A 22,185-nucleotide genomic window follows, 5' to 3' on the forward strand; every position below is an offset into this window, starting at 1 on the left:
AATTTTAGGGTGCCTGACTATAGGAAATAGCTGAGAAGGAAAGAAAAAGGGAGAGATTTATCCAGAAGTTACTGAAAAGTTAAGTATGCAAAGTCTCCAGGACCGTGTGCAGGAAATTATTCCTAATTTCATCCATATGAAACAAGTAATTTAAGTGGAACTGCCCTTCCTTAAAGTTAATTTTTACTTAAAACTCTTGGGTATGTCAGCAAGAACAGTATGCATACTTGTAAAGGAAGGAAGAAGGATGCAGTGGGAGAAGAGGCTGATGAGGGCAACTGTCTACGCCGGTGAGACCCTGGTAAAGGGTTTTTTTTTGTTTGTTTTTTGCGGTACGTGGGCCTCTCACTGTTGTGGCCCCTCCCGCTGCGAAGCACCGGCTCCGGACACGCAGGCTCAGCGGCCACGGCTCACGGGCACAGCCGCTCCGCGGCATGTGGGATCCTCCCGGACCGGGGCACGAACCCGCGTCCGCTGCATCGGCAGGCGGACTCTCAACCACTGCGCCACCAGGGAAGCCCCGTAAAGGGTTTTTATCTTCCCAGGATCATCAGGAAAGTCATAATAATTGTGTTCAGTCTAGAAACCACATAGCCTCGAAGGTGCCTTCTTATACAAAGAAGGCACAACACAAACTGTTTTGATTTCTAAGTCTTTGGGTTGAAAGAACATATTTGTAACTCTTTTGTACCCATTAAGAACATATAAAGAAAGGCTCTAGAGTTTAAGTTATAAAGAAGTGGCTAACATGTAAATTATATTTTATCTTTAGGATTCCAGAAATATTCTGGGAACAAATTCTTTATCTGTTGAGTATTTCTGAATTCCAATCTGAAAGAAAATTTTGTCACAAATGATTTTCTCACCACATGAACACTTTTGTTCTTCTTAGGATTTTGTGCCAAAAATAATAAAAAGGCTTATAATTTAAGGCTATTGATAAATCCAATTCATGGAACTGCTTTCCTACTAGTAACTTTTCCTTTAAATACATCCCTAATTGCAAGTTGTACTTAAATTTCCCTAACTTTAATTTCCTCACTAAATTTTCTCACTAAAACGTCTTGTAGGAGTAAGAGACAAACATTTTTTTTTCCTTTTTTATACTGACAAAATAATAGCCCAAAATATAAAAACAAAGCCTAGCTAAGCAAGAACATAAATGTGAGTAATTTAGCTCAAACATGAGATCAGATCACTGTGCACATGTATGGCATCCTTTCTTAATCTCTGGGCAGAAGAAAACAACTGCGGTGGCAGACACTTCTGGCTAAGGATGGAAATGGAGGGGAAAAGCTGGCAATATACAAATGAAGGAGAAAACAGTACACATTCAGCCTGCTGACATCTGCTGCACATGCAAAATGGATTGGACTCTGTAATCCAGAGCGAAAGCAAATGCTTCCTCCCTTCCTCCTGTTCCACAGTTACTGTTGAGTGATGGTCTCATTCTTTTTGCATTCACAGATTAAAATTAATAACAGCATCTGAATTCGAAGTAGGTCCCAATGAATAGCAACTAGAAGCTAAATGAACTGAAGAAATTAGTAATGAAGCATTTGAATAGGAAGGGGTCATGGACGAACACCGTTTTTTAAAAGCCAGCTTTACCTCAGGATGATGTCCAATTTCAACGTAGGTGCAAATTGGATGAAAAGCCCCCGTTCCACAGGCGTACAAGTGAGTCTGATTATAAGCCTTAAGCACCTTGATGAAATTAGCACATTCTTTCTGTAAAACAAAAGGAAAACCAGTGAGCTCTAGTGGTCAGCATGGCTGAAGTATCCTCTAGGGTGCTAGGCATGTTTGAACAGATTTCTTTTGTGTCCTTTCACATCATTTTTAGGGCTTATTATTCTATTGTTTGCTCACATTATTACATGAAATACAGAAGGTGTCTGCTTGCATTATTACATGAAATACAGAAGTTCTTATTTTGGGGGGGGCAAAATATAATATTCTCTTTAATGTTTTTATTAAAACTATAATTTATACAAAAGTGGAATAAAGTTATAGATAACTGATTATCATATGTGACTTTTCTAGAAATGAGGGAAACAGCAAATTATATGGTTAATGAATGAATTATTTAAATCATAACAATGGTGAAAATTTCAGAAGCCAGCTCTGAGTTTAATTTTGGAAAATCAAAAATAAAAGGTAATACAACCTTCTATTAAATATGAATTTGAAACATCATTAGTAACTCATAATGATGGGTGACTGACTTTGAACTTCAGTAGTGCTTCTTACTAGTGAGCTTTATAGACCCTAAGAAGACAAAACCACCTTCTCTTGAAAAAGTCGTTTAACCCCCAAAGACAATTTGGGTATAAGATGAGATAGAGAAGGTGTTAGAGTCTGCAATGTCTACAGGCTGAAGGGTCTTTATTAGAGTGGCTATAATTAATAAATATTTTCATGCAGTTCACGTACATCCTAAACCCATACGTAGATCCCCTGCCCAATGAGTCATGGATCCCCCAGGTAAAAAACAGCTACTTATAAGAGAGAATTATACTCATATCTTATTATTATTTATAGAAGTTTAGACATTCGTGCCATTTTATTACCCAAATAAAATGTCACCTAAGAGATAAATGGACAGAGCTCTTTATATTTTTTCTATATACTCCATTATATCTATAGATCCTGTGAAAGAAAATGTTCTACAAACAAATAGGAATCTTAGCCTTTTGTTCCTGTTAAGGAAAGATTTAGGGGAAAAAAATCAGACAGTCAAAATATAAACTAGATAATTTTATTGCCAAAGAAATCAGAGCAGAAAAGACATGATTTTTGCCAACTATTTTTAAATAGGTGAGTCCATATCAATACTGTAAAAATAAAACAATGAAAAGAGAAATTCAAACTATCAGAATATTTTCAAATAAAATGTTATGGTCTATTAACCATATAGAAAATCTTAAAAATTAAATACATATAAGTAGAAAATATGAGTTTGTCATGGAATATACAATACCCATTTTTTAATATCCAATTGAGTATTCATATGGTAAATAATAATTACATTGAAAATTATTGTTATTGATCATAGACTTTCTTATACACATAGTTTTGTGTTTTTGCCTATTAAACATTTATAAATAAGAGCCAAATATGTAACTAAAAATGCAGATAAAGATCAAAAGCAGACTATAGTGCAAGTAATGCTGGCAAACATAACAGTGGATTGGCTTTGTCCTTGCGCCTCTATGTGTGTAACACTCCCAAAGTCACTCTGTACAACCTATGACTCTTCAGGTGAAAGCTCAGAATACATTTAGACTTATGTAGTCCATTGGTGTTTATAACTGAGGTGTTACAATTATTTAAGTACATTTCCACATGACACTTGTATTCTGTGATTGTAGCTGATGATTTTGGTATTAACTTTATTGCCTCCATAAAATAAAGAGCAGACCAAATCTGAGAAGAATAATTGTTATTTAAATTCAAATACTTGCTTTCCATCATCACTGATTTTTCTAGGATGACATCTGAGGATGACCTATAAACATATCATCCCAAAGGTGAATCAGATCTTTTTAAGGAAAAATATGAAACTTGCCAGTTACGACTCCTCATGCTTCCTTATTATATGCTGAGTAGTTTAGGGGAGCAACTAAAATACACATCTAATTTCTCCCACTGTTTTGCTACTTAGATCCTGAATCCTTCTTTTGTCTGGCAAGGCATTATAACATAGAAAATTAAGCACTGAAATCAACTGATTTTGCAACTTTCTATGAAGAAAAATTTCCTAGCTTAAAGAGTACATGCATCTTATCCATGTACCACTTTGAACACGGTACATCTTAGACATAACCTTAGATAAGCTCAGATATAACCTAACTTCCAAGACTTTTAGTCACAAACTCCCCATTCTGTAGCAGTTTCTCCTCCTTCCCCAAGAGGATAGGGCATGGATCCTTGGGCAGAGGAAAGAGGCTGTGGATAGGGAAACACCTGATAAACTCATTTACAAATAAGACATTTATGAGTCTTACCCAAAGGACTTAACCTTGTACTCTTAAGAAAATGCAGTCCTTTGCAAATAAGTCATTTTCAGGAAAATGTTTTATGACACCTCTTTCTTTGAAACATGTAGGTGGTCACATACTCTGCTTTTACATAAAGACAGCTATCCATGACAGTGGACTCAATATTATAGCATTCAAGATTATAAACAACCAGTTCCAGCACCATATGTTGAAATTAAGAAACTGGATGTGCACACACATATTGGTAAGCAAACGAATATTCTAATAAAGAGCAGTGGCACACCCAGATGGATGTATTGTTCATTTTAGAAAAGAACAGGGTCTTAGTTTGCCCACAGTCATACCTATAAAGATATGCAGGGAATTTAAAATACAAACCCAGTTTCTCTAATCTCATTACTAACACCTCAGGGCATCCTAGAAATTTGAGAATAGACCCTAGTTCTCTGCAATAAAGGAAAAAAAAGGAAGGGAATATTTCATGAGCGCAGATACTTGTGCATACAAATGAAGGCTATGTCACTTCTGCAACTGTTATGAATTCTAAGATTATAGAATCTGTGGGTTCTTATCTCATAGATTGGGTAACTGATTAGCAATAATTATTGACTGAAAAATTCTCAGGATTCTTGAGAACTAGGGAACTGAGCCACACTGAATATCCTAATTTTATTTTGTTCTCTATTAACTGTCAAAGAAGCACCACTCTGATATGACAACTATTCCTCTACAGAGCTGCTGGAAAAAATCACGGGACTATAGTTGTGAAACCTGGCAAAGGGTTCTACTGAGAATGTTGATAAAGATTCTATCTGCCCTACAAAGCAGCTAGACCCAGCCTACTAGCCTGAGGCCTGGAATGATTTTCCCAGTGAACTTTCCCAGGTGGCAGCAGGTTGTACTGTCTCTGTGCCTGGGGGCTAGCTCAACATTATTTTGAAGTGAAGGTTGATGCAAATAGAATGGGGAGAAATTTCTGGGGTTTAGAGAGTATGTTAAGACACCTGAACTGAAACAAAGAAATTGAATGAAATACTTTCAAAATTGGTTTAAAATAGCTGCAAGGAAACTCATCAATAACAACTTAGGAAGAAACAGTGAATTAAAAGAACTGCACAGAGAAGAACCCAAAACTTGAAAGAGACATTGTGAGTAATGACTGTTCTTTAAATAGAAAACCTACATAAAAGAGTATCAATCCCTGTCATTCATTTGCCTTCATTCTCCAGCTTGTTGCTGCCAAGGTTTTTGAGTGTTCCAAAACGGGATATTCATTTTATTTGGAAGCAGCCTGGACATTCCTCTAAAAAAAAAAGGAAGCATGGCAGAAAAAGGAAACACACTTCACACATTTCTGCTCTAGGGAGACAGAAGAAGAGTGTTTCTGACCTTTTCTTGAACCGTGACGATTCTTAAAACTCAGAATGTAATGTACTTTTTGGCATTCAACTACTGCACTGCTTTGCTCAGCACTAGTGGATTTACAACGTAATAAAGAGAATGTAATCAGTTCAAAATGAATTCATTTTTCAAACCTGGATCCTTTTTGGAATTTAAGTTGATACACACACAAGTTTAGCCACGAGTTGGCTTCCCGAGAGTCAGGCAACCATACTGAGCTCTTATTTTACTGAAATGTACTCCAGAACAACAGCATTATAAATTGTTAACTTAGCCTAGTAGTAAAAGTAAAGGCAGTTATAAACCAGCAAACCCAAGGCCACACATGAAGCCCAATGATTCATCATCCTTAGTGACAAACCATTTATACTTATTTTTTAAGAGTTTCTAGTGCCTTCAGGTCAAATGTAGAGAGGAATTACACACAGAGATATCAGCCTGGAAAAATAACTTAGAAAGAAAATGTCTACCCCCAGAAAAGGATATAGAAGCCAAATGCACAGTGATTCAAAAACAAACATCACAAATATGCAGCACTGATTAGAGTGTGTTACAAAGACTTTTCCCGGACAGTTACAAAAATAAAGTCCATCCATCTGTCAAAACAACTGCTCCATGCATGAAAATTAAAACAGAATAGAGGTGTTTTTAACTAACTTCTGATAATTACACTTTCTATAAAAGAATGTAATTTACCTCCAATTCCAATTACCTCCTTGCATGTTCTTAAATTATGGATGGAGCAGTGAAATTTTACTCTAAATAAAAGAAGAGAAAAGAGGAGAGAAGGCCGTGAAGATGAACAATCTATATTTAAATATATTCAGTTCATGATTAAATCAAACAACTTGTTCTAGTTCAAATATAAATCAGCTCAACATTAATGGATATAGTACAACATTGCCTCAGGTCAGTGAACACTCATTTAAAAAGGAAAAAAGTCTCTATCCCATCAGCAATTTATGTTGAAATATTTTAATGTATAATGTAGCAGCTGGGAAAGCAAAGGAAGCCTTTTCCTATCATAGTGGGTGGATACATTTCTGCATGAAAATCCATTAATAAGCTTAATTCCTGAAGTTAATCTGTTGACTTTCTTTTTCTCTGGTCAATTTATTTGGCAAGCTGGCTGCATATGAGAATCTTCGTGCCAAAGCAGTAATCCGTGAGATTGTTCCCGTCAATCACTTCATCCCTCTCTGTATTTAAGCTGTTCCATGCTTACCTAGCAATAATGTTTTGTCTTTTTTTCTTTTAACACTGTGCTATTACAGCTGTGATCAGATCATCCATAATCATGTCTTCCTAATACCTCAGCATTCACTAAAGGATGTTAGAAATCTCTTCTTCAAAGAGGCATGTCTAATAGAACTAAGACTTAACTGTGTCCTATTTATAGGCTTAGCCATCTAATGTTGAATTTGTGACTTGGAACTTTTTAATATCCACCTGATGAAATAGTGAGTAGCCTGTTCTGTCCATCTGGGGAGACATTTTCCCCTTCCTTTTTAAGAAGAATGATGGCATAATCAAACCAATGGACCTTTCCACTTCAATGTTTTGTTTTGTTTTGATTTCAGAGAATTTTTTTTAAACATACTGATTCAACTAGAACAACTAAGATGGCATTACTCCATGGCTAGTTATTTAAGTATCTGAGTCTATTCATATTAATTGAACTATAACATCTTCAAATCCATGACAATTAGAAAAGAAATTCTAACTTGGTTTCAATGATGTGATAGACTAAATGAAGACTCCTGCCCAAGGATACCAAAACATTTTACCTGAATGCTCATTTCAATTAAGCAGCCCATTTGACTCGTTTTTCACCTCTGGATTGACTATCTGTTTTGAAGTTCTAGAAATACTGATTAAGATTCTATAAACATTTTTCTTTCAAATTATTTGAAACCTTCAAACTTGGTCAAAATTATATGCCTAAGCACTACAGACCATGGTATTAGCAAAAGTTAGCCAATGTGATTCTCTTCTACTATTTAAAGGAGCTTTGAGCAATTTCACTTTGAAATGTCATATGGACCAGAGAAGATGATAATGTCTACTTTTGGCTTATATTTTATTTTACATTGTGCTATCGATCTAATTATTACATTTGTACCACTCACTGGAGTTACTTGATTGTGGGTGGTCCATACAATATGTACTTAGCATAACCTTTCTTCATCTCATATTCAAATGAATGCAAAAAATTGTAAAATACTATGCGAAACCAACCTGAATATTTTTTCCTGCCAAACCAGAACTATTATGTAGTCAAAAACCTTACTCTGATTTCAATAATGACATTCTGTGGTTTCCAATATTACGCAAGGTTGTTGAATACTTAGTGCTCATGCCTTAAGGCAACTAAGTCAATGGTTTACACCAAGTAGGTAGATTTACAATCTAAAGAGATTTATTGTGGACAGAATTAGCTGGCATATTAATTCTAACATATATGCATTTATCATGAATGAATTTAATACTCAAATAAGGGAGATGAATTGCATCTTTAATCACCTATGAGATGTAGCTTTAAGGAAGGAGAAAAAAAATGAAATCCAGATTTTAGAGGAATGCTATTTTTTTTTTTTTTTTTTGTGGTACGCGGGCCTCTCACTGTTGTGGCCTCTCCCATCGCGAAGCACAGGCTCCGGACGCGCAGGCTCAGCGGCCATGGCTCACGGGCCCAGCTGCTCCGCGGCATGTGGGATCTTCCCGGACCGGGGCACGAACCCGTGTCCCCTGCCTCGGCAGGCGGAGTCTCAACCACTGTGCCACCAGGGAAGCCCTAGAAGAATGCTTTCTTAAAATTCATATATACCTCTTTTCTACCCTCTGCCTTGTCTAATATCAAAAGTAAAAAACTTTTGAAATCCTTAATGTCTAAAGTACTAAATGCTATTATATAATTAATAATATAAAATATTCTACATATATTCTAATAAATGGAGGCTCTTTAACCATTTACAATAATCCATTTAGACATATACTCCATATTTATAATATATGTGGATTATACACACATTTATATGTATATATATTATGTATATACATATATAATTTTAAAAATAATTTCTGAATACAGTTAAAAGTTTAAACTTTAGAATTAAAAAATTTGTTTATATTTATTAATATTTAATGAAAATGTTACTTATTCTTAGGTATGTATTTACATTTGAAAAGGTATTCTTGAAGAATTTAAGAAAAACATAGAATAAAAGTAATAAAATCAAAATGAAAAAATAGAAATAACATGAAGGTAGTTACCTATACTAATCTGATGCTTTAAAAGTCAGTCAGACAGGGGTTAGAATTATTAAAGCATCATTTTCCATTTGCTACGTGACTACAAGAAAGTTATTTAGGACTTCTGAGCCTCAGTTTCTTCAACTAAAATTGGTATTAATGACATATCTGTGTAAAGTACATAGTATGATGCCTAGCACTTATTAACGGAAGAGTAACATCTTATTCTTTAAATAATCAATCATCCATTTGTTGGTTAGAATATTTTCATGTCCGCTTAACTCTCACACCATTCCACACACCGTGCCACGACTTGGGCAAGAAGTCTATTATGAATTGTTCATTTCTTCTTAAGTACAGTTAAAAGAGGTTAAACCCATAATTGGTGGTAATGAGAGGTGGATTTAATAAAATTGGTTTTGAATATTAATCTGTGCTCATTCCTGTTACAAAGGCGAGTTATATTTTGTTCATTAGAATTTTCATAAAATTCCAGTCCTCCAACAGTAAGGACTATCAATTATAAACTTATAATTACTCTTTTTATCAAAGTGGTAGATGGTATGAATCATTGTCACAGTCAAACAGCAAATACAGCAATTGTTTCTCAATAGCTGTGGCAGAATTGTGGTGTGTCACTTAGGTAAGCTGGGACTACACCCTTTGAAAGGAAATGTGTATCTTATAACCAAAAAGGAGTTACATAAATCAGTTAATAAAAGAAACGATTTAGAATAATACCTAATATACATAGTAAGCTTCAATAGATGTTAGCTATCCTTATTACTAGTATTTTTGAATATTGAATTTAAACTGTTATCAGTTTGCCTGTTATTTACCTCCAAGCAGAAATAAACATACACACATGAATGCACATGAAAACTGGAATGCTCATTTCTGTGACATTTAATAAGAAGTCTTTCACTTGCTCTCATCAGGAATCAGTTGTCTATATACCTGAAGTATCATCAAATTTCATCATGGAATCATACTTAAAAATGAATAAAGTGACCATAGTCTTTCATTTGTGAGGTCATCTAGGGTGCCCACAAAAACTTATAATCAATATTATCAGGAACAGTAAAGGGTCTATGATTCTGCTCTACTTGTAAGATAACGAGCTACCCTGACACAGTTTTGCAGATGCTGGCAGAAGATATACAGCTCCTGAATCAGAGATAAATGACTTTATTGTTTACAGAAATATCAGTAGTCAAAGTATCAGCATTTCTCATGCCAGTTACCCAAGCTCCAATTCCCACTGGGCAGTGAGAAGAGGGCCAAGTGACACCTGCACATGCAGTGAGGTGCATTACAGCAGAGGAACTCTGGGTTGAGGGAACCTGAACACTTTATACTAGGCATAAGCATCCTGGCCATTACATTTTAAGGAAGATGTTATGTTCATTGTACCTGCAGGTGAGCATAACTTGCCCTTTGCTCTGAGGGAGACACTGCCTCTACTTCTCAAGGTTATTTTAAAAGTATCCTTTTGCTTAAGAGTTCCTCTGTTCATCAGATGTGCAGAAGTGTGAGAGATCTATGAAAAATTATCTCCCAACAATTAAACATCAGGGTTTCGAGATTTAATGAAACCTTATGATTTTTATAGAATCAGAGGTAATTCTAATTATCCATTTAGAGTTTTAACATGCCTTGAAGTCCCTAAAATAAAATTTAAAAAATTAAGTTGATATCAACTTTGACCTTTGAAAAAGTAAATGAAATTCAAGGACTAACACGCATTTTAGACTGTACTGCAACTTCAGATGAATGTGTAGCTTCAAATTCTCAGTTGCATTCACTTGGCAAAAATTAGTGTTGTTGAGGTCCTGCAATTTGAGTCATGATAAATTTGACAGACATGTAATAATATATCATATGTTAAAAATGAGTAACAACTAAGGACAAAAATATATCTCTTAAGAACTGCAAAAATGTCCCAAAATTCAGGTGCATGATATTGCACTTTGAAATGTATCCAACAAGAGCGATTTTATGAGAATCTGGTTTTTTTGTTCATCTCAGATGGTTGAAATTTTGATTTCCAACAATGTTCAAAATATTTCTAATAGTCATACGGTTGCCATTTGGTTTTACTGAAACTTAGTACAAAGAGAGATGGTTTAGTAGGATAAACAAAGAAGATTCAGAGAGCTATTGATTCGAAACAGATTCTTTTACCAGCTTAGCATGTATTCAGTTTTCATTTGCAAAACAGGGTCAAGGAAGTTAATCCCTCAATAGAAATGTTATTGTGAATACAAAGTGGATTTTAAGCACCAGAAAAATATCAAAAATAAAAGTAAATGCAGCTAATAGCAGTCAGAATAGAGATATCTGGATTGCATTTATGTCCTTATTGAGGGTATCTGTACAATAATATATATCATGTAATTTTTTTTAAAATTACAACTCTCAAGTAACAACAGTGGAAAAGTTCATGAGCATTTCACTCCTCTAATATAAAAATATCGTAACAACGTAAATGTTTAGAACTTACAACACCAAGAAAAGAAGGCAATGGTAGTATATATATCCTGCATATTCACTTCTGGAAAAAAATAAGTTTAGATTACTCTTATTGTCAGAAATGCCATTATCAGCAGCCTAAGGCACGTTTGTATTCTCTCTCTCTTTTTCTCTCCATCTATGTATATATGAAGAAAGAGAGAGACTATACACGTCTTTGGCTGTAGATTCCCTCTTACCACAAAGTCCTTTCATTGTGGACTAGTTGCTCAAATCCCAGCAGCTGATTTAATATATATGTATGATGCAAAACTGAGCTGTGAGAAATGATGGTTTGTATCTTCCCAGCTGCCTGGGAGAATGGGGAATACTTTCTGTATAATGCTACACTTAGTGACACAGGAACTATGTAGGTTCAATCAAGTGGTATATCCTGACTTGCTGGGTGGCTATACCATGTTGACCATCTTAACCGGACTTAAAAATGACCTACTCTCAAGATACATAAAAATAACCAGTGTCTTTGTCCTGTTTTTCCTATTGTATTCTTGCATCTGAATCTAATACCAAGAAGACAGCACTTCCTCCAGGATGGTTTGTTTAAAGGAGATTTACTTGCAGAGGACATTTAGAGAAAACACTAAAACCAGTAGGAAAAGGGTAAACTTGGATTCTAGAAACCACGGAGAGCACTCAAGAAGGTTGTTAGTTTACTTTTCTATAAATGTTCAGGTCACTTCCTATTTTGGTTACAATTCTATGTTGAAGTCCTGATGGCTGCAAAAACCACTCAAGGCCTCATTCATGTGGTTTTGAGCATCACAAGAGGTCTTTGAAAGGAATTACTGTCCCATCAGTCACAGCTATTATTTACTCAAGATACAGTGCAGAATTTCCTTCAAACTGTCCATGTATCACTTAACAAATATGGTGTTGAATGAAAATTAAAAAAAAAAAAAACCTCTTTACCCTTAATCTTTCTTTTTAAGTGGTTATTTAAGAAATTTTTGGTAAAAATACTAATTCTATTTTTTATGTTTATCAAGGAAGAAATGTTACAATCCCAATAAATCAACTATTTGCTATTTTCTAAAATCATATATTAAGAAAGAAAAAAAATGCATCTGTATGTTAAAGTCCAAACATAACCAATAAATGTCATGTATCCTATTTAAATTAGTTATGTAAGTTGAGATACATAAGTGAGGTCTCCTGAAAAGTAAGATAAATTTTAATAAAATTTGTGCATTCCACATGCACAAAATGTATTTTGCATAACAGTCAATGAAGAGCAATATTAAAGGAATGAGATGGGTTACCAGAAAAATAGTACGAAATATATTTTATTATTTAAATATACTTTAGTGTTTGGTGTTTAGTGTTAAGAGCTAAAGGAAAAATATATTTTTCTTTTAACTAAAATATATGGAACTTGTGTTTTCCCTTCATTAAATAAGTGTTAACAAAGAAGAATAAAAATTCACAATGACTGAATTCATTTAATGTAGAATGTAGAGGAATAACAAAAGCATGAGCATTTTATCAGGTTACATTAATTAGCTGGCTTAAGATCTGTATGACTAATATTGACATACTGTTAAACTTTGAAAAATTTACATCTTTCAGTGCACACCTAATTACCTATCTCTAACATAATATATAAGACATAATTTATAAGTTTTCAGAATCCATATTAAAAGGTGTTATGAAATAATCAGGTGCCATTAATACCCTGTATCAGACTTAGCAAACACCTTATGTTTTAGCTCCTTTTAATTTAGTTCTATCAAACTCATAAGCATTTTCAGTAAACCTGAAAAATAAAGTTGCTTTTCTTAGAGAGGAAACCTCTGAGGTCATGATTAAGGTTATTCATAGGGCACTGTGGGGATCCTGACTTTATTGCAGCTGCTGAAATAACTGTGTCTGGGCTATTACCAGAATCCCTCAGTGTTCAGTATTGACAGTGGAGCAGGAGTGGGAGAGGAGGGAAGGGGAGCGGAGGAGAGGGGAGGGGAGGGAGGGGAGGGGGAGAGGAGAGGGAGGAGAGGGGAGGGAGGGGAGGGGAGGCGAGGGGAGGGAGGGGAGGGGAGGGAGGGGAGGAGAGGGGAGGAAGGGGAGGAGAGGGGAGGGAGGGGAGGAGAGGGGAGGGAGGGGAGGAGAGGGGAGGGAGGAAGGGAGGAGAGGGGAGGGAGGAAGGGAGGGAGGGGAGGGGAGGGAGGGAGGGAGGGGAGGGGAAGGGAGGGAGGGAGGGGAGGGGAAGGGAGGGAGGGAGGGGAGGGAGGGAGGGGAGGGGAGGGGAGGGAGGGGGAGGGAGGGGGAGGGAGGGGGAGGGGAGGGGACGGGAGGGGAGGGAAGGGGAGAGGAAGAGGGAGAGGAGCAGGGGAGGCAAGGCGAGAGGCATGGAAGATAAGGGAAATGTACTGAGGCGAATTTTGGAAACCATAAATACAAACCATAAATACAAACCAAAATACAAAAGAGTATCTGCTATCTTAGCAACTGAAATATGCTCAGTACTTGGCTCAGTGCTTTTTATAAAATCCAGATAAGTTGTCAGATAAGTATGGTTATTATCTTCAGTGTTCAGATGGAATTGAATTCAGAACAGTTCCACACTACAGTGGTCATGTTCATTAGAGAGGACCAAATAAATTTCATTAATGATGTTTTCACTTAGAAATTGTCTAAGCAACTCTGTTACAGATACTAATAGTTAATTTTGTATCATGCATTACAGTCTATGTAATAATTTCATTTGTGATTGAATCTTACAAGAATGTCACGAGCTGGTTATCATTACATCCGCACGCTTAAAAAGATCAGAATAGGTAAGGTATTTATTTGAATCTCTATTGCTTATTATCTGTGTGTTAATAGCTAAGTTCAAATCCATACATGCCACACAACACCAAAAACTTCAGCAGAGGCACAAAAATTTTGATCTTGACTTCTAGCATAGTACTCAAAATGTTCCAAAATTTTTGAATGAAACAATTCTGAATGAATATGCTGAATCATTATATTTCTTAAGAAAACAGTGGTAATGATACCCACTTGACAAGATTATTGTTAAAACTACATATATAAAATACTATCTAAATTATCAAAGTACTTGGCACAGGATAGAGTTCTCAGTAATTCTAAGTTTCCATGTCTTCACCTCTTACACTTTAACAGAAAGAGAAAAAAAAAATCTGTTTTTAAAAGTCACAGCTGTATACAGGTAAAACCTCCATTTCTCTCCATCCTTAGTTATTATCACACTGAAGTCTTTCAACATAATTTGTTAATGGTAAATATAGCATTTTGATGTTAATAAATTTTTGTGTATTCAGTCATATTTTTTGCCTACATTTATGCAATATTACCTACTTCTAAATAATTATCACAAAATCTATTGAACTTCTTTCTCACAACTGCAAATATGTCCCATTAAATGGATATGATACTAAAACCCCCCAAAAGTTAAGGTACTTGCTCAATTAAAATTAATGAGTCAGTGGGGAGTCAACATAAAATTCTTGATTCTTTGGACTCCTACTTCATTTTTCTTTCTATTTACTCCTTTTCAATCATCCCAACCTATGTATTAACTTGGGGTAGTATAAAATTTGATAGAACAGAATTTTTTGTCCACTTTCACATAATCAGAAAAATGTTTACTGTACTATGGTTTAATGTGACGTGTAATCACTATATTTAAATTGAAATTTTTAAGGATGAATTTCCCATGTTTGCTGATATGTATTAATCATGGATGGGAGATACCTGTGCTTTGTGCTCCTTTATCTGCCTTCACCTGTAGCCAACTCTGCTACCAGATTGAGACATTCTTTTCCATGAATACTGATTTCACTTCTAAACCCTTCTAAACATATACATAATCTTAGGCAGATGCTACCAATCAATCAGATTGTCCCTTGAAAATATCTATATGTCTATATACATACATACAAGTTGATTTATGTCTTTATGCACATAGAATAAATTTCTTCTAAATGCTAATATAGAGACAAAACTTTTAAACTTATTTCCTTGTGTTTTGGACCCAAAAATATCTGATAAGACCTAAAATAATACAACTATTTAAAATCCTGAATTCATGTTAATTTATTGATTTAAATGATTATAGCTGCCTTTCATGATCTGTGCAGATCCTTGGCTATACTTCAAACCAGTGGCCCACTTAATTTAACTGACAAAGTTTACCTCAGGAAAAATGGCCTCTACCTACTAACAGTGGTACAACCATTGTAGGGACTGCTTACCATTCACTCATCTTTTGTCCGTAGTACCCAGGACAATGTTTGTTGCATAGTCATTTCTCAATCCATATTTATTTAAGGAATGAGTGCATGAAATGTGTGAAAGAAGGAGGGAAGGGAAGAGAGAAGTTCTAAGGGAGGAAGGAGAAAAAAGAAGAAATGTAAGAAGGAAAGAAGGGGAAAGGAAAAGAAAGAAAAGGAATAGAATGAAATGGAAAGAAGGAGGGGAATTTAATCATGATGATTCAGAAGAAGAAAAATTTCAACTCATTCAAAAGGAATTCAAGAGGAATTAACATGAAAACAAATCTGCACAAATAAGTGGACTTATTGAGTATAAGTATATATGCTAAAACTGTTAATTACCTTTTGTGTATATAAATCATCAAAAGGAACCCATTTTTGCTTTATTCAGGTGTATTGTCATTTTCTACCCACTTGCTTTACATAAGATTTTCAATGCTTTACATAAAAATGTCAATATTCAAAATCAAATATCATTAATTTGTTTCTAAGTCCAGAAGCAAAGAATGGTGTTTAATATAACACTGGACAAAAATGATGATAGAGTAATAAATTCCTTATGCAATTACTAAAATAACTTAGTAGATTGATACTTACCAGGATATCTTTTCCAGCCCACTTGCATTCATCCCTTCTGGTGTAAGACACTGGCCACACAATCTAAGGGCAGAGAAGAAACATTATTTTCTTCCAATTAAGTTTTCTAAGAGATCCAACCTTATAGTCTGTTAGAACAAGTGGAGCAACTGAGATAAAGAAAGTTCCATAAAGCATTATGTGGCAGGAACCTCTTAGTTTAAGACTTTGCAGTACCATCAGTCAATTGGCATGAACTTAACATCTTTCACTCTCTGTCTACCCATTAGGCTTTGCTGTATAAATGAAAGTTGAGCAACACAGAAATTTATGCAGTCAGTAGATGTAAGCAGTGTGCAATGCAAAGAATTGTAAGGCAGGTTGGGAAAGGGAGATCATCCTGAGACCACGTGAGAATCCAGTGAAGAGAGATAGAAATAAGCATAGAATGTGGCTTGCAGTCTTCTAAATGAATTGGTCTTTATCATAAAATAGTGATTTTGAAATGTTAACATCAAGTGCTCTGGATCCATTTCTGTCATTCAAATCTCAGCATGACATGCTATAATGAGCAACTGATAGGGTTAGAAAAACCCATTTTAGAAAGGAATTTTTTTTTTTTTTTGGACAGGGAAAATAGGTAAGAGTAGCACTACATAATTTCAGGAGATAAAGGAGGAAATGAAGAAGCAAATAGATAGCTCTAAAAAAAAAAATCACCTTCCCCACTGTGGGCAAAACTCAGACTAACTGTGTAATAACTGTATTTTCATCCCTGATATTTGGTCTTCATCTTTCCAGAGGTTCCTGTATTGTTTGAATACAGTGACAGTGGTAGATAAATCAGGTGACAGTGGTAGATAAATCAAGGCATGACTCATGGCTTAGAGGATTGTAGATGCATTTCCCTCAATAATATTAATTCAAATACCCTCATCTAAATTTTAATATAAAATTTTCCAGTCCCCTGAGCAATTCCCATGACTCCTATCTGTACTGGGGTAGAGCAATTTTATTTTTTTTTATTCATCTTTCTTTTCTGGTAACATTAGTTAATTTCAGGGGAAAAAAAAAAGTCATATGTAAAAGAAAAATCCAGAGATGATGGCAGTTCATCATCCATGTCTGCTAGAAAGCTTTTAGTCTCAAAATGACTGATTATCATTCATCTGGGAACCTCTAGATAATTCAGTATAAATGGTCATAAACTTGGGCAAAGGCTGTGATAGTCAATCTAGGGAATTAAAGAGCAAAATAAAACACATTTATAAACAAGAATTTAGGACATATTGAAATAACCTATGATGACATGGCAAATGCATTTCAGGTCCATATCACAATAAAAAGCCCTAAAAATTTTTGGACATGGATTTATTTTTACCATTTGAAGCTCTTAATTTATGTATTCTTTTCCTTTTCATGTACTTTTCTTTTCATGTGTGTTTGTGTATGTAAAGTAAAACATACACAGGAGGAGGATCAAATACAAATTTTCTCTGGGACACAAAAATAATATATAGAAGAGCTAAAATTTATTGACTGTATATTCAGCTTTCCAGCTAGATTGTGCAAGAATCACAGATTATTAAAACAGATAACTTTTTAAATTGAAAAGGGCAGGTTGTTTTCTCGTAGTCTCCTAGCTCTTGATTATCAGCATTGACACAACATGGGCCTCATTTTGTGATTTCTCTCTTATGACAAATATTAATAAAAAGTAATTTTGCTAACATTCATGCTAAATTCTCTCATATTTAGAGGGGTGTGTACTCCCAACTTGTTACAGATCAGGGTAAAAAAATATTAGCTTAAAGATCTGGCATGAGTAAAATAAATTCTGGTGTAGAAAGTGGTCTTTTGGAAAGCAATTTAATGAGAATAACTATAAGTCAACGGAACAAATATATAAATTGTCCTTCCAATAGCATCTATTTCCATGAAGAATAATTCCTATCTTTTGGTTAGATTTGTTAACCTGTTGATATTTTTTCTTCTTGCTCAAAAACTTCTCAGTTAACAGTGACTAAATTTCTTACCCTCATATTCAGAGTGCTTCATGATCTATTTTAGACTTTCCCTTCTTTAGGCTTCTATACATCTACCCATGGTAGCTCTTCTTACTCATTAGCGAATAAGCATTTATGCCTTAAGGAGACTGAGACCTTTACCAAGGCCAAGAATCTTTTCATGGTCCTTCCAAGCCTGAGACTGTGTTTTTGTCTCTAACAGGGATTGGCCTAGTATTTACCTTTATGCTCATACATCTTTAGTATTATCTTGTAAGTTCCTCAAGAATTACTGATGACATACCCTAGTGCCCCCTATACAGTTTATCACAGTAGTAGATGCTTAGGAAAAAGTTGTTGAATAATATTACGTATAGGTTAAAAAGAGCATTAATAGACAATATAGACAAACAGATATAATCTTTAAGTAAACTATATTTACCCTTATAAAGAGTGTGATATAATTAAAATTAAATAATGTATTGAAACGAATGCTTTAAAATTAGAAATATGTCTTCTATTATTAGAATAATGATCTGAATCAAGAGCCTATAAGAAGAACACTATAACACTAGGCAAGTCACTGAACTTTTATTTAACCCATTATTTCAGTATATGTTTATTACAAGTGATGCATCCTGGGCACACAAATGTCTCTAGGATTTTTCTTACCTATAAAATAGTAGGTTGTTTATATGACCATTTAGTCCTTTTCAATTTTAGAGCCAATTGAATATATAAACCAAATTAAGAATATTTATTCAGAAAAAATGTTGAATACATTAAACATATATTCTGAGGTGAGATGTGCTCAAATATTTTCTATTTATAGATATATAGATATATACAATAGATACATAGATATAATAAGTATATATATATATTCATATATATGGATTTCACAAAATGATGAAATTTCTATAAACACTGAAAATTTGAACTGATATAACCTCCTGTTATTAAAATATGTAGTCTTCCTAATCATCTTAGATTTTTCATTCATTTTATAAAGGATGGTTATCTTTCACTAAAACAACAAAAACTTGCTTATTTTTTGACCTTTACAAAAGATGCTAAGATAAATATTTTTATCATTTCAGAAAAAACAATGGATAATCAGTTTTCTTAGATAGTAGATAACCTTAGGGATACTGTTAATCTGAGGAAGCTTCAAAATCTAATATATTGGAAAATCAAAAAAAGAAATATCCAAGGTGATTTTTAAATGTTATATCTTAATTCCAAAATATATCATTAAGGGCAGTGCCATTTTATTTGACTATATGTTATGAATCAAATCTCTTAATATATAGTCAGAATTTTAATGTTTGGGTAACAGAAGAAAAGTAAAAGTCTTAGGTTTAGCAGTATACTCTATTAGAGATATGAATCAGCCCTGAAATTAAATCTTCACTTTATCCCAAAACAACATTCTCCAACCAGAAAAAAAGCTTTTTACAATTCTGTTACTTTTTAAAAATAACTGTCCAATATGTTACAGTTTATAAAAAGTTGAGGCACACGACTTTAAAACCAAGTGTTAAGAAGCAGCAAAACTAATATATATATATATATATATATATACACACACACACACACACACATACATACATACACTAAAGTGTATGCACCCTAAAAAGCATGTTATATTACCACTCTTGGGAAAGCTGTTGCATAAAGATCTTTGTTCCTCAGAGAACTGACAGGAAATACCGACTGAAAAAAAACTGTTTGACTTAGAATACAGCATATAGACTCAGTAGCACAATTTCCACTAATCTGTCAATCCATATTTTTTTCCAAACTGTATAGCTTATTAATTAAATAATCCAGAAACACAATAAAGTATATTAAAAATACTGATAGAAGGCTAGTTTCTAAATGTCCATACTTGCAAAAACCTGACACTGAAAACTGATCTTTGTGATCAGGGTTTGGCCAACTTTTTTGTTTAAAAGGCCAGATAGTACATATTTTAGGCTTTGTGATTCAGATGATTTCTATCACAACTACTCAGCTCTGCCATTGTAGAATGAAAGCAGATATAGACAATATGTAAATGAATGAGAGTGCCTGTGCTCTAATAAACTTTCCAAACGCAGGCAACGTTCAGATGAGGCATGTGTATGATGAGTGATGAACTCTGCATGTGCTGGAAATATAGAGAGATATGTAAATTATATATAAATATATATACCTAGTACATGAAATCAATTATGATATATTTCTATAATGCTTTAGGTATTTAATTTTATGCAGGAAAAATGATAGAACTGTGGAAGAATAAGCTAAAGTTAGTATTTCTTATAATGATCACTGAAAATAGTACAGTTTCCTCCCTGATAATTTTGACGGTTTACTACATCCACTGATTTGTGATAGATCAGTGCATTATTTTTATTTGTGTCTGAAAAGATAAAATATTAATTTAAACAATTTTTTTCAGTTGTCACACTGTTAAATAACTAGAAAATTCTATATAACTTGAATTGTTTCAAAAGAATAGTACATATATTAGAATAAAGATACCTTTTGAAAATCCTTGATATTAACCAGGTTGAATGAAAACATGTGATCCTTTGCTCCAACATACAGCCTACTCCGTTCCTCATCCAAAAGGAAGGTATGATAACTGGAGCTGTTTGCCAAGCCATTGAAAGTGATCACATTGTTGGATTCCAACATTTCTGCAAGGTAACAAAGCAAGACATTGGGTGTTAATGTGAGGTCCTATATGAACACAGACTATTGGTACATGGTAATGAGGCTGCTGCCTGCTGTAGTTACAAATCAGTGGTTATTCTTTGTGGTAGTAAAAAATATACAGGACTTCTTTACATTTCATTGAAGTGGGAGTTATACTCCCATTAGTTTGCTGATTTCATATTCAAGACCACACACTCCTACACAAGAAAGGAGAGAAATACCTTGTCCAAACAACTGGGCTGGTGCAATCTCTCCATGTAGTAATAGATCAGAATGGTCACTTTGTATACAAAATGTCTTTAACTTTACTAAGACTTGTTTAAGTGGTTTCATTTGCTCCAAGTCATTGCTAGAAGGATAAGCATAGGGACCAACAGAGCAGAGGTAGTGTGGGGAAAACACTGTTCAACCTCCTAGGTTGTTTGACGCCTCTTTTTATTTACGTCTTTTTGACCATTAAATCATTAACTTCACCATCTAAATCCTTTGTAATATTTTGTAACTGACATATATAATAGATCAACTGAGTTAGGCTTTTATGAAAACACTGAATTAAATAAATTTTACTACATGACCCCAATTTTTCAGTTTGTTATTGATTTCCAATTTGCTTTTGTTGTGAACAGGCAAATACTGAACTTTTTTAGACCTACACCTTAAGTGACAAAAACATCTTCAGATAGATATAACAGTAAGTCCACCTTTTCACTAGAGAGGTAAGTGTTGATCATCACCAAAGAGGTTTTCTTTATCTGCTTCAATTGAAATTAGGTATATATATATATATATATATACCACCACAACCCATCTCTTATGGGATAGAAATGTTGAGGAGGCTCCAGAAATGTGTCCTGAATCAATGATTCAGATTTTTACCGTGCACACACAGAACCTTTTCATCAGCCTCCATAAAATGTAGAATGTGCCTTCCAAGGAGAGGAAGCCGAAATGAAGACCCTTCCGCTTCAATGTCCCAGCCCTATCCCAGGACATTAGTCATTTGATAAGTTACCTGCTTTATTTCTCTTATTGCCTTTTCCATCTTATCAAAAATATTATTTTAATAGAGAATAAAGTTCAAACTCCTTAACTTAGCCTTAAAGGTCAGATCAACACCATCTGTGTTTAGACCCCACCGCAGTACTCTTTCTCATGTCCACAACCCTCCAGGAAAACATGCTCTGTGGTCGTCCACTTATTAGCCTTTCCTGCCATTGTTCCTGACACAACTATATGCCACCTACAGAAAATAGTATCCCTCTTCCAAGCTAGTTCAAATGCAATCCCTAAGAATTCTCATAGAATTAATTTATTTGTAATATTTTGCTTGAATTACTCATAATCTGCATCACACTGTCAATTATTACAATCATTCCTATAAATGAGTTATCTACCAGAATTAACATTCCCTCACGTAAGGAGATATATAGTTAATAGCTCATCATCCACAACTCACATGGTTTCTTTTCCATATTA

The 22,185-nt window shown here is 34.4% G+C and overlaps 1 protein-coding gene across 16 annotated transcripts in view; it reads right to left on the minus strand.

Annotated features, from left to right (window-relative positions):
• Positions 1-22,185, minus strand: part of SEMA3A (semaphorin 3A) — an 859,827-nt gene that overhangs the window by 207,913 nt on the left and 629,729 nt on the right. For 15 of the 16 annotated variants that reach the window (XR_013829775.1, XR_013829776.1, XR_013829777.1 and 12 more), the window contains 3 exons: positions 20,533-20,690; positions 16,019-16,081; positions 1,612-1,731 (listed from right to left, as the gene is read on the minus strand). Coding sequence is in view for 10 of the 16 variants with exons in the window: in XM_079931561.1 (XP_079787687.1) it covers positions 1,612-1,731; positions 16,019-16,081; positions 20,533-20,690 (341 nt within the window). In the remaining 6 variants the exon portion in view is untranslated. The remainder of the gene's footprint in view (positions 1-1,611; positions 1,732-16,018; positions 16,082-20,532; positions 20,691-22,185) is intronic. The other variant, XM_079931560.1, reaches the window with a different exon arrangement.

This window comes from Stenella coeruleoalba (assembly GCF_951394435.1).
Source record: "Stenella coeruleoalba genome assembly, chromosome: 9".
NCBI lineage: Eukaryota > Metazoa > Chordata > Mammalia > Artiodactyla > Delphinidae > Stenella > Stenella coeruleoalba.